This window comes from Capra hircus, chromosome 7, assembly GCF_001704415.2.
Source record: "Capra hircus breed San Clemente chromosome 7, ASM170441v1, whole genome shotgun sequence".
Lineage (NCBI taxonomy): Eukaryota > Metazoa > Chordata > Mammalia > Artiodactyla > Bovidae > Capra > Capra hircus.
The window spans coordinates 102698103-102710293 of record NC_030814.1 but is presented as its reverse complement, the minus strand read 5'-3'; the positions used below and the strand labels follow the sequence as shown (position 1 = coordinate 102710293).

The window sequence follows — 12191 nt, the reverse complement described above, 5'->3', positions numbered from 1 at the left end:
GCTGCCTCTTTTGCCCTCCGGTCCATTCTGGCCCCTGCACAGCCCCTTCCACCATCCACGGCAGCAGGTCCCACCTCTCCTGAAGCCCCCACTGCCTGCCCTCTTGGTGCTCACCGGGTGACCAAGGCTTGTGGAATGGACTGGTGGGAGAGACTGCCTGGAGGACCCACTATGCCTGGGGGGCAGGGAGGGTGCAAGGGAAGCTTCTGGAAGCCGAAGGAGTCAGGCAGGCAAAAGCGGAGACAAAGGGAAAGAGCAGTGGGGGTCTGCAAGCAGTGGGGGTCTGCACAGGGTGGCACAGGGCATCCAGGAACTCGGGTGAGGTGGGAGCCACCAGGGCAACCCCCGGTTTGGACTTCTTGGCCTGGATAAACCGAGAGCCTGGAGGATTGGGGGCAGGAGGGGCACGTGGCCAGTTCCAGAGTACTAGAAGTAAGGTCCTGACAGCTGCAGGAGTTCCCCTTAGAGAGACGCCTGGAAAAGTTTGCCGACCTTGGGTATGGTATGAAAGGGAAGTGCCCCAGGCAGAGGAACTACAACAGTGAGGGCACCCTGGGAGGGGCAGGGGGGGGCACCCTGCTCTCAGAGAAGGAGGGGGTCCCGGCTCACCCCTGCTGTTTGCCAGAGGGGAAAGTGAGGCCCAGAGAGGGAGGGGCCTGGCCTAGGGCATCTGTGGATGGAGGAGGTGGGGAAAGGACCAACAGGCTGATGTCTGGAGGCAGCTGCAGGTCTGGAAGTTTCGTCCCTTGGCCTGCCTCAGTTTCCCCAGAGCTCAGCCCCTCCTGTGCGCACACTGAACAGGTTGCCCGGTCAAGGCAGGGGCAGGTGGGGGGCCCTGCAGGGTGTGGGGTGCAGGGCGCGCAGAGACACGGCGGCCCCCGCGTGGGGTGCGGCGGGGCTGGTCCCTGGGGTAGGGGGATGCGGCGGGGCTGGTCCCTGGGGTAGGGGGATGCGGGGAGGCAGCAGAAAGGGAGAGATCCAGGGAGGGGGCGCGTCCGGAGAGAGAACGGAGCTGAGTCGGGGGGTGCGACGAGGAGGACAGGTCAGGTCCGATGAGGGGGACAGAACGGGCTAGGTCTTGGGGTGCATCCGGGTAGAGAGCGGGGAGGGTCCCACGAGAGCCTGGGGGAGAGTCGGTGGGTGGGCGGATGGGTCCGGAGAGGGGGCGGGGCCGGAGACCGGGAGGGGGTGAGCGGGGCGGGTCCGGGCAGGGGCGGGCCTGGGGACGAGGCGGGTCCGGGGAGGGGGCTGGTCGCCGGCTGCCCCAGCCTGGCCGGGCGCTGAGTGGGGGCGCATGGCGCCAGGCGCACGGCGCGGGGGCTGCGAACAAAGGGCCCCCGGCGGCGAAGCGGGCACCGCCGCGCTCGGACCCCGGCCCTGGCCTGGCCCCGGCCAGGCCCCCTCCCCCGGCGCGGCGCCCCCGCGGAGCCGGAAAATGTGGGGCGCCCAGCTCGGGCCGCTGCTCCGGCTCTTGCTGCTGCTGCTGTCGCCGCGGGACGGCGTGCGCGCTGAGCAGCCCCAGGCCCCGTGAGTAGCCCCGGGGCGAGAGAAGGCTGGCTGCCTTCTCGGGGTGGGGGACGCGGGGTCTGGCTCAGAGAGGTTCAGCGACCTGTCCGAGGCCACACAGCCTCCGAGCTTGGGCGGGACCTGAGTCTTGACCCCCGCTAGCCCCACGAGTAGGACTGGCAAAGGGGCAGCCTGAGACTTCAGAAGCGCCCCCGGGAAGGTCCTGGGACTCCCCAGAGCTAAGGCGGAGAGGCCACCCCTATCTCACCTCGCCCCCTTGGTGTGACCAGAGCTGGCTTCTTGGGTGGCAATTTCAAGTTACCCGTTGCTTGAAGGTAAGAGGTGCGTATCTTGGCTGAGAAATGGAAGGAGAGACCTGCTGTTCGTTTTCCTTGGGAGGGCGTGGCGCTGGGGGAGGAAGTGTTTGTTTTGCTTCCACATTTTTCTTGAAGTTTACTTACAGAGCTTCTGGTGAGCCGACACAGTGAGGAGGGGAATTCACTAGCTGCTAAGGAGAATTGCCCATGAGTTGGCTTCACAGGGACTAGTCCCAGACCTGCCAAGTTTGGGTGAGCCCTGCGGGGGGTTGTGGGCTCAGGGAGCCTGCCTCCAGCTGCCCAGGCTCAGCCTTTAGTCCAGCCCTGCCTTTATGAGCCTTGTTCAAACAGCCCTTGTATAGGAGTTCCCAGAAAACAGGTCAACAGTGAGCCGAGGTGGGCGGGGGCACCTCCAGTGCTCCTCCTCTGATTCAAGGCTTTGAAAAGTAAGACACCAAATTGCAATTCGAGCCTTGGGATTACCTCCCTTGGGCCCCGTGAAATTGGAACCCAGCAAACTTTTGACCTGATGCTTGCAAAGCTTGCTCCTTTAGGATAGCCGTTTCCAGCTGAGGGGCGATTTTTGTCTCCCTGGGGTCATTCAGCAATGTCCAGGGGTATTTGGGGTTGTCACATCAAGAGGGAGTGCTTCCCTAGTACCTGCCGGAGTCGGTAAAGAATCAGCCTGAAATGCAGGAGTGTGCCTGCGTGCTAAGTCGCTTCAGTCGTATTCGACTCTTGGCGACCCCATGGACTGCTGCCCCCCAGCCTCCTCTGTCCATGGGGATTCTCCAGGCGAGAATGCTGGAGTGAATTGCCGTGCCCTCCTCCAGGGAACCTTCCCAGCCCAGACATGGAACCCGCATCTCTTATGTCTCCTGCATTAGGCAAGCAGGTTCTTTACCGCTAGCGCCGCCTGGGAGACCCAGGTTCAGTCCCTGGGTGAGGAAGATCCCCTGGAGAAGGAAATGGCTACCCACTCCAGTATTCTTGCCTGGGAAGTCACATGGACAGGGGAGCCTGGTGGGCCTCAGTCCATGGGTTGCAAGAGTAGCATGCAACTTAGTGACTAAACCACCACCACCACCATCTAGAGGGAGATATGCTGTTGGAATCTACTGGGTTGAAGGCAGGGATGTTACCATGCACGGGACAGCCCTCCACTGCAAAGCATGACCCTGCCCTCCATGAGAGACCCCGCCTTCTAAGGACCAAGCTCAGAGTCCCCGAGTTGCAGAGCTTTAAACCATTCTCAGGAATGCTCGCCTCTGACTAAAGTTTCCCTGGGGGGAGGGCGGGGAGGGGGGCGGATCTTACCTACTGTGAGAGGAATGGAACCTCATGGGAGACAGGCAGTGACCAACCTGGGGTTCCAGATTAGTTCTGGCTATAAGCCAGAGCTGTGACCCATCAGCCCAAAGGATCCCATTTTAGGAATAGCCCCAGATATCTGCTTCTCTGATCCATGTGATTTTTGTGTGAGGAATGCTTGGTGCTGGAGAAGGCAACGGCACCCCACTCCAGTACTCTTGCCTGGAAAACCCCATGGACGGAGGAGCCTGGTGGGCTGCAGTCCATGGGGTCACTAAGAGTCGGACATGACTGAGCGACTTCCCTTTCACTTTTCACTTTCATGCATTGGAGAAGGAAATGGCAACCCATTCCAGTGTTCTTGCCTGGAGAATCCCAGGGACGGGGGAGCCTGGTGGGCTGCTGTCTGTGGGGTCGCACAGAGTCGGACACGGCTAAAGCAACTTGGCAGCAGCAGCAGCAGCAGCAATGCCTGGTGCCAGAAAGCTCCGTGGGTTTACATACTGTTGTAAGACCCGTACTGTCTACGCTTTGCCAAATACCACCTTTTTCAGGATGGGACCTTCCAAGAGCAACGGATGAGAAGCCAGGATCAGCCCAGCTGTCAGGGCATATCAGGGAGATAGGGATCGACGGGCAAACACTTCATCAGCTGCAACTCCTGAGGCACAGGGAAAGTTAATCTAGTTCTGTCAGGTTCTTTGCACCTTTGGGTGAAGATGCTAACTCAGATCTGGATAAGGGCTTTAGAAGTGTGCAAGGAGGGACTTCCCTGGTGGTCCAGTGGCTACGAGTCCATGCTCCCAATGCAGGGGGCCTGGGTTTGATCCCTGGTCATGGAACTAGATCCTGAGTGCCACAATTAAGACCCAACGCAGCCAAATAAATAGATAATAAACATTAAAAAAAGAAGTCCCCCCCCAAAAAAAGAAGTCCCAAGGAAAACGAACAGGCAGATTGCTCAAGTGCTCTTCCACACTCAGCAGGTGCCGTGTGAGAGGGCCTGGGAGTCGTCTGGGAGCTGGACACACTCTGTCCTGAAGGTGGCCGTATTCCCAGATGGCAGTGGGACAGGACACACAGGTGACAGTCCACACTGGAGTTAGATAGTCCACACCACGTCCCTGGGGTGACTGTGTGCTCCAGATGGTACATAACTGTACCGTACTCAGGATCATAACTCAGGACCATCGCGTGCCCTTGTGCACTGCTGAGGCCAGACCACGGTCACTGTACCCGCTGGTCAGTGCTGGAACCAGGTGCTGGCCATCACATATGAAGCCAGGGTCTTCCCAGGCTCGCTCGAGACAGCCCCTGTCCATCCCAGCATCGCTGCATGCTCTGTGCGGTGCTGGAGTCAGATAGGACATATGGGATGTGGGGTCAGTACACATGGCCATCAGTGCTGGATCTGGACAAAACATCCATGAAACCCAGGGGCACTGCATGCTCTAGCTGGCGCAGCTCTATCCACAGGATCAGGGCATGCTCTGTCCACGGCTGAGGCCGAACACTGCGCACAGGAGCCCAGCCATTGCAGGTACTTCTTGGTGCTGAGGTCAAACAGATCATGGGACCCCAGGGTCATTACTAGGTCCATTCACTGCTGGGCAGTGCACCCACGAAAGTAGGGTCTTTGCACACACTTTTTGGTGCCGGAGTCCTACAGTACATGTACTATAGTATGTACATGTATATAGTACATGTCTCCACGGACCTCTTAGCATGTAGTATGTGAAAGAGTTTGCTCAGTCGTGTCTGACTCTTTGCGACTCTATGGCCTGTAGCCCGCCAGGCTCCTCTGTTCATGGAATTCTTCAGACAAGAATACTGGAGCAAGTTGCCATGCCCTCCTCCAGGGGATCTTCCCCACCCAGGGATGGAACCCAGGTCTCTTGCATTGCAGGCAGATTCCTTACTGTCTGAGCTACCAGGGAAGCCCGTGTGGTGTGTGGTAAGAGTCTAAATGCCTCTTTCTGTGTGTGGACCTGAGGTTTTTTCCCAAAAAAGATTTTGAGAAATAGAAAATCTCTCCTGATCTCAATGTTTGGCCCACTGTTTCCCCCTTTTTCTTGTTTCCTTCTGGTACCTGTAGGGTTTTTTATTTTTGTTTTTTAACTTATATTGGAGCATAGCTGCTTTGCAACAGGCAGGAGCTTCATTGCAACACGCAGGGTTTTCCAGTTGTGGCAAATGGCAGGTGTCTCTAATTAGTTGCCCTAGGACATGTGGGGTCTTAGTTCCCCAGCCAGGGATCGAATCCACGTTCCCTGCATTGGAAGGCAGATTGTTAATCACTGGGTCACCGGGTGAGTCCCTTCTGTCTATGGTTCTGCACCGTTGGGATTGTGCTGCCAGGCTCTCAGCATTTGCCGTTGCATCAGGAGCGGGTCATGTGGTTTTGGATGAGCCTTTGTGATTTTCCAGCAAATGCTGCAAACGTCAGGTGCCCCAAGAGAGCCCGCCTGGCTGTGCGATCTGGTGGGTGTTCCTTCTCCTTCTGCAACGGTAGCTTTCCCATCTGGAAATCAGGATAAGGACGCCTTTCTTCCAGAAAAGTCCTCGGTCAAACTGAGGACTTTTCAGAAAGAGAACTGTTTTGATTTCACTGTTCACGGTGCTTTTCCTGTTCCAGGCCATTTAGTTTGTGTTCAGGGTCTTATTCTTATACTAGTTCAACACTAATTTTGTGTCGCAAGTGGCTCCTTGCTTCTTTCCACTACGTTCTAGAGCTGCCTGGTTTTGTATCCTAATCTCTCACTGACTTAAGCACGTGATTTGGCTTCTCTGGGGCTTAATTTCTGACTCTGTAAATGAGAGATGTTACCACTTCTCACGGGGTGGTTTTGACCCTGTGGGATCCTGTTACTGAGCCTCCGGGGGAGAATATTTTAGCTTGTGGGTGTGGCATGCACAAAGGTCCTGTGGCAGAAGAAGCTGAGGAAAAAAGTCCAGAGGCTAAGATGTCGAGATCAAAGAGGGAGTATGGTGCTAGGTAGATCCGGAGAAACTGGATTCTTGCCTACTAGGGGAGACTTCAGAGGTGAACAAGCCTTAAGGAGTTCACAGGTTGGTAGGGGACATAGACCCATAAAGTGACAGTGCCATCAGGGTGTGGTCAGGCTTAGGCGGGAGTCCACCCAGGTTGCACCCTAATTCAGCCAGGTGACCCTGAGGCTAGGAATGGGTCAGAAGCCTTCGGCCTTCACTGATGTTTTCCTCTTCTGCAGGGGCTATTTGATCGCCGCACCCTCCGTCTTCCGCTCCGGAGTGGAGGAAGCCATCAGTGTGACCATCTTTAACTCCCCCAGGGAAGTCATGGTCCAGGCTCAGCTGGTAGCCCTGGGCAAGGCAGTGGCGCAGAGCCAGGGAGCCATCCAGGGTAGGTCCCTGGGGTGCCTGATGGGGCCTTCTTCTCCCTCTGCAGAGTGGTCTTAAGGGATCAGGCAGCGTCGGCTTCTTCCCACTCTGCCCCAGAACACCGTCAGGGGAAGGAGGGCAGGTTGTCTTCTTCCCACTTTACAGGTGGAGAGAGTCAGGCCCAGGAGGGGCAGTCCCCTGTCCAGTCTGGAAAATCAAGGTGCTTGTTCCTCAGCAGCTCAGGTTCAGTGGGTGCCCATCTGGGTAGAGTAGGGCACCCTTTCAAGTCAGCTTTGGCTGGAGGTGGAGAGGGGGCCCAGAGGGAACCTGTGACCTTTTCAGACCTTTTTGTGAGCTTCTAGCACCCCTGAGATGTTGGATTCAGACCTGGGCTCACAGCCAGCCTGCCACTGAGTTGAGTTTAGGCCCCTTGGTCAGTTGCTCCTCTACTTTCCTCCGTAAGTGCAGATAACAGTGGTGCTGGCCTCCTGGACAGAGGTGTGGAGAGCAGGTTCCAGCCACAGGGCCTAAAGTCTAGCTGAGCAGGTAACTCACTCATCATGCAGAATGAGGTGCAGCCACAGGAGATACCGAGAGAGGATGTCAGGTCTCCAAGGCCAATAAGGCAGCCCCTGTTTCCCAGGGGAGCGGGGAAGGCGTGCAGGCTGTCCTGACTCCAGGGGCCAATCCTGAAACCCAAATCCGGCTGGCTTCAGTCGCTCAGTCGTATCTGGCTTTTTGCAACCCCATGGACTGTAGCCCACCGGGCTCTTCTGTCTATGGAAGTCTCCAGGCAAGAATACTGGAGTGGGTTGCCATTCCCTTTTCCAGGGGATCTTCCTGACCCAGGGATCCAACCTGGGTCTCCTGCGTTGCAGACAGATTCTTTACTGTGGTCGCCACCAAGGAGCCTGGTGGGCTACAGTCTATGGGATTGCAAAGAGTCGGACACAACTGAGTGACTAACACTTTGTCAGCACAGAGAGTTTATGGGCTCTTCGCAACTGGAAAAGTCCTTTGGCATCAGTGGGCCAGCCTCCTGGCTCTACTTCTGGATGTACCTGTTACTCCCCAAAGCTCCGGGGGACTAGCAGTTCCAGAATCTCTGGGAAACTTCTGGGATTCCCTCTAATTGGCCCAGGTTGGGTCATGTGCTCAATCCTGAACCAATCCCTGTGACCAGAGGGAAGGTCTATGCTGATTGGCCCATTTTGGGTCATGTGCTCAACTCAGACCCAATCCCTGTGACCAGGTGGACCATGCTGATTGGCCCATTTTAGGCCATATGCTCAACCCTAAACAAATTGCTATAACTAAGAGGAAATCTTGTGTAGATTTGCATAGAGCCTCAGGAGAGATGAGCAGTGCCCCACTAGGAGCTGGGCAGTTGGCTCCTCCAAGAAAGCAGAGAATGGACACTGGAAGGCAAAACCAGTAGATTCCGGCTAGTCCTAGAGGCCAAAGAGCCCAGACAAGTGTCAGACAACAAATGAGTCATTTGGGTAGAAGAGAGAGGTTGATGGGAGACTAGTTAGATGCATTGGAGTAAGGTCCACTGGGGACCTCAGACGCCTCTCTCTCTACCCTCTCTTTGGTCCTCTCCCATGGAGTTTTCTCTTTGCTCCCTTCACAGCTTACCTTGGGCAAGGGCCGGGGTGAAGTGAATTAAGTATGCAGGCTGGCCAACCTTCCCCTGAATAGCTCGGCTTTGTCTATCTCCTCTGGTCTTCAGTACTCGCCAGCTTGGAGGAAACCTCTCATTTCTGCCAGTCCCAACCCAGCCCAGGCCAGACCAGCATGACCCAGGGTGTGTGTTTGTCCACAGAAAGTCCCTCTGGGTTGAGAAAACCCTTGTTTGTAAGGCTGCGTCTCAAGGAGGCAGAAAAACACAGCTCCTGATGTAACTGTTTTCATTTTATTTTCATATTTTAGATAAAGGAACCATCAAACTCAAGGTAAGCCTGTGAATTTTTAAAATCAGAAGCCCTACCTTGGGAATAAAGAATTGAGTTGGAATGGAACAAGAGAAGTTGCATGCGTTGTGAGAAAAATCATTAATGGTGATGTTAAAAATAAATAACAAAGGGAAAGAAAGATTAGAAAAGGAGAAAACCCACCCATAATCTCATGCCTCCTACTTTTTACATTTTTATGTTTCCCATAAATCTTTGTTCACATAAGGACATTTTCTTTCATAGTCGCAATTAAAGGGTCTGTTGTCTTCCCTGCTATTTTCTCTCAACATGTTGCATAAACATACTTCCATGTTTCCACATCCCTATAATTATAATTTGCCTCCTATTGTAAATAGCATCCCACTGTGTCTCTTTTATATACTAATTTACTAACACCTCCCGCCCTCACACACACAGTTGTACATGCTTAGATTTTTTTTCTTGTTTTCAGGATTTTGATAATGTAATCCAAAAGTTGAGAGCATATTTGTGCATGAAGCTATATTAACTTTCTGGATGCCTGCCTTAGGCTGAACACCCCGAAAGAAGAACTATCAGATCAGGATCCAAGGCTCTTGCTGGGTCCTGTTTTGTCTTAGAAGACTCAGCAGTGCGTGTGCGTGGCATCACCAGCTATACATTAGAGATCAGATTTCCTGCAGCCTTGTTGACACTGAATATTATTATTTTAAAATTATTTGACATATCAAACTGCATGTAGGTCATTCTCTGACATGGACTTTTTAACTCGAGTCCTTGGATTTCAAGGCGATCGTAAGCCTTGAAATTGTCAGCATTTTCTGGGTTAGCTCATCCTTAACGCTTACCAGATGCTCCAAGGAGTCCCTGAAAGGATGGGCTAAATAGAGACTTGTTCTCAATTATAATGTCCCCTCCCCTGTGCCCTTCCCCGGTTATTATAACAAAGTCCTAGGCGATTCCTCTTCCAAGGTATGGGATGCATCATTAGCGTCTCGTTGCCATGGGGCAGTGGTCTTCCTGTCCTATTGTTAATGTCAGAATAGAATTCTTTCTCTAGAGTTCCCTCCAGGTGGAGGAGGCTGATGCTTGCAATGTCCCAAGACAATTTTGGTTTTCACAACTTGGGGAGCAGGAATGAGGGTTGCTACTGGCTTCTAAGGAGTAGAGACCAGGGATGCTGGTCAACATTCTAAAATGCACAGGACGGCCCCTCTACTGAGAATGAACCAGCCAGACGTCAGCATTTGGAAAGCTCAGGATAAACAGGCTAGAGCCACCCTTGCTGGCCTCCTGTGAGCAGATCTGCTTCTTTTGAATCAGCAAGTGGGGCTGTCATATCCACTGATAGATGGACTACTTAGGAAAAAAAGGAAGCCTTGTATATTTTATTTAGAGAAGTACTTTTAATAAAGCATGTGTGCTTGCTAAGTTGCTTCAGTCGTGTCCAACTCTTTGGGACGCTATGGACCATATCCCACCAGGCTCCTCCACCCATGGGGTTTCCAGGCAAGAATACTGGAGTGGGTTGCCATGCCCTCCTCCAGCGGATCTTCCCAACCCAGGGATTGAACCCGAGCCTGTCACAATTGCTGCATTTGCAGGCAGGTTCTTTGCCACTAGCGCCACCTGGGAGGCCCCTTAGTAAAGCATACTACTCATCAGAAAAAAAGAAAGAAAGCAAGGCTGTCCCGACAGGGTTAAGATTATGTGCTGTCCCTGACTGCCCAATGGCACTTAAGAAGGCACTCTTCACAGGCTAGATCCTGGGTGGAGGCCAGAGATGCTGCTCAACACCTTAGAAAGACAGGACGCTCCTATCCCCACCCCTGCAGAGGATGACTCAGTCCTAAACATCAGTCGTTCTGAGGTTGAGAAAGTCTGCTCTGTGGAAACACCGTCTGGGCATCAGACATGAGAGAAGCTGCTCTTGTGGGTGTTGGACCCCCCCCCTCCACCCACTACCCCACCCACCCCCCCATCCCTACCTGCCTTGGGGACCTGAGTGCTTCCAGGGACACATTTTAGAAACCAGTGCTGTGGGACCCAGGGTTACCACTGGCTACCAAGGGCAGGCCCTGCCCAGTCTGTGCCTCGTCTTCTCACCTGTGCAGTGAGGATGGCGATAAGAGGTCTTTAATGGGACTTTCAGGCAAACATGCCTAAAACCTCATGATGTTTTATTCCAGTTTTTCAGACTTACCCATGCATCTGTGTAACCAAGACCCATTAAATCCCAAGCATGAAGTTGCCTCATTGGTGGTGGGTAAAGGGGTGGGTCAGACAGGAAGCCCCCAATTACATAAATGTGATCACTTCAGAGACTAGCAAGTGTCCTGTTTTATTTTAAAATATGTCAGGAAAAGAAGATGCTGAGGAGTTGGAGCAGAATCTAGAATCACATTTTGTATGGCAGGAGGGCCCCTCTGAGCTGAAACTGGCAGGAAGCGACATGCGCGGGTGGGCATTCTAGGTGGAGCGAATAGCCAGTGCAAAGGTCCTGGGACAGGAAGGAGGCAAAGTAAGGCAGCCAGTGGCCTGGAGTGGAGCCAGCTAAGAGCCCCAGTAAACAGTGGGAGTTAGATCCCCCGTCTGTGGAATCGGCCATGACCCGAATTCCTCTGCATCGGGTGGTTTCCATTTCAGAGAGGAACCTGGTGCCTGTCACCACCATCTGTGGGGTCTGTTGTGTATCGTGTCTTTATAGTCTTGATCACCCATCGGCACTATGATGTGCTGGAAACTCAGAGGGTCCAGTGAGTCTGGTGGCTTCTCTCCCAGGATGAGTTTTGCATGCCTACGGAGTCTGGGAGTCTGGGACCCACACCCAGAGCCCCAGCGGCCTCCCTGGCCTGGAGGGGCAGGGTGCTGGGCCTTAATCTGGGTGGTGAACAGGCCTGCGGTAGCACTGGCTCCTCCACACAGCCCTCCTCAGGCTGCGGGTAGGCAGTCTCAGGGAGCCTCATGCTTTAGCCGGACCCCAGGCCCCCAACCTTCACCCTCAGCTGGAGGCACAGCACCAGCTTTGCCTGGCTGTCTCCCCTCCTTGGATCTCAGCCCCAAGTCCTTGGCTGTCATTGATGCTGAATGTGAATGATGGAGGTCAGGTGTGGGGAAGGGAATCAACTCAGTTTAGAACATTCTAGAAAGACCTCTGGTGGTTGGCAGGTAGGGAAAGTGTTAGTCGCTCAGTCATGTCTGACTCTGCAACCCCATGGACTGTAGCCCACCAGCCTCCTCTGTCCATGGAATTCTCCAGGCAAGAATACTGGAGTAGGTTGCCATTCCCTTCTCCAGGGGATCTTCCCGACCCAGAGATTGAACTTGGGTCTCCTGCATTGCAGGCAGATTCTTTATTGTCTGAGCCACCAGGGAAGCCTGCCTCTTAAAGTTGAGATTTTAAATGAAAATGGTGGCTCTGTGGCTTTCGAGACCTGGGGCAGGTTCACTGCATGTCCCCAAGGGTCACATTTGATCCTTTCTGTTCTCAGGGGCAGCTTCTTGGTCTCTGCACCTGTTGGCACACAGCCCCCCGACATCCCCCACCAGCTCCCTCCTACCTGTCCATGCCCACTCCCCTGGGTGGCCTGAGAATTTTCCCTCGTTGCATGAAGGTCTTTGGCCAATGCTGAGAGGTTTCCAGAAACAGAAGCAGGTAAGGGTTTTGGGGTCAGAGCAAAAGGATTATCCTCAGGTTGATCCTGAAGATCAACTGCAGTTAGGAGGGACCCAACAGTCCTGAGGTGCGCCCTCCTGAGGGTGG

General features: G+C 54.1%; 1 protein-coding gene across 1 annotated transcript in view; it reads left to right on the top strand.

The window, feature by feature from the left end:
• Nucleotides 1295-12191, top strand: part of CPAMD8 (C3 and PZP like, alpha-2-macroglobulin domain containing 8) — a 100819-nt gene continuing 89922 nt past the window's right edge. The window contains exons 1-3 of the mRNA XM_018051356.1: nucleotides 1295-1527; nucleotides 6365-6516; nucleotides 8427-8449. Coding sequence (XP_017906845.1) covers nucleotides 1295-1527; nucleotides 6365-6516; nucleotides 8427-8449 — 408 coding nt within the window. The remainder of the gene's footprint in view (nucleotides 1528-6364; nucleotides 6517-8426; nucleotides 8450-12191) is intronic.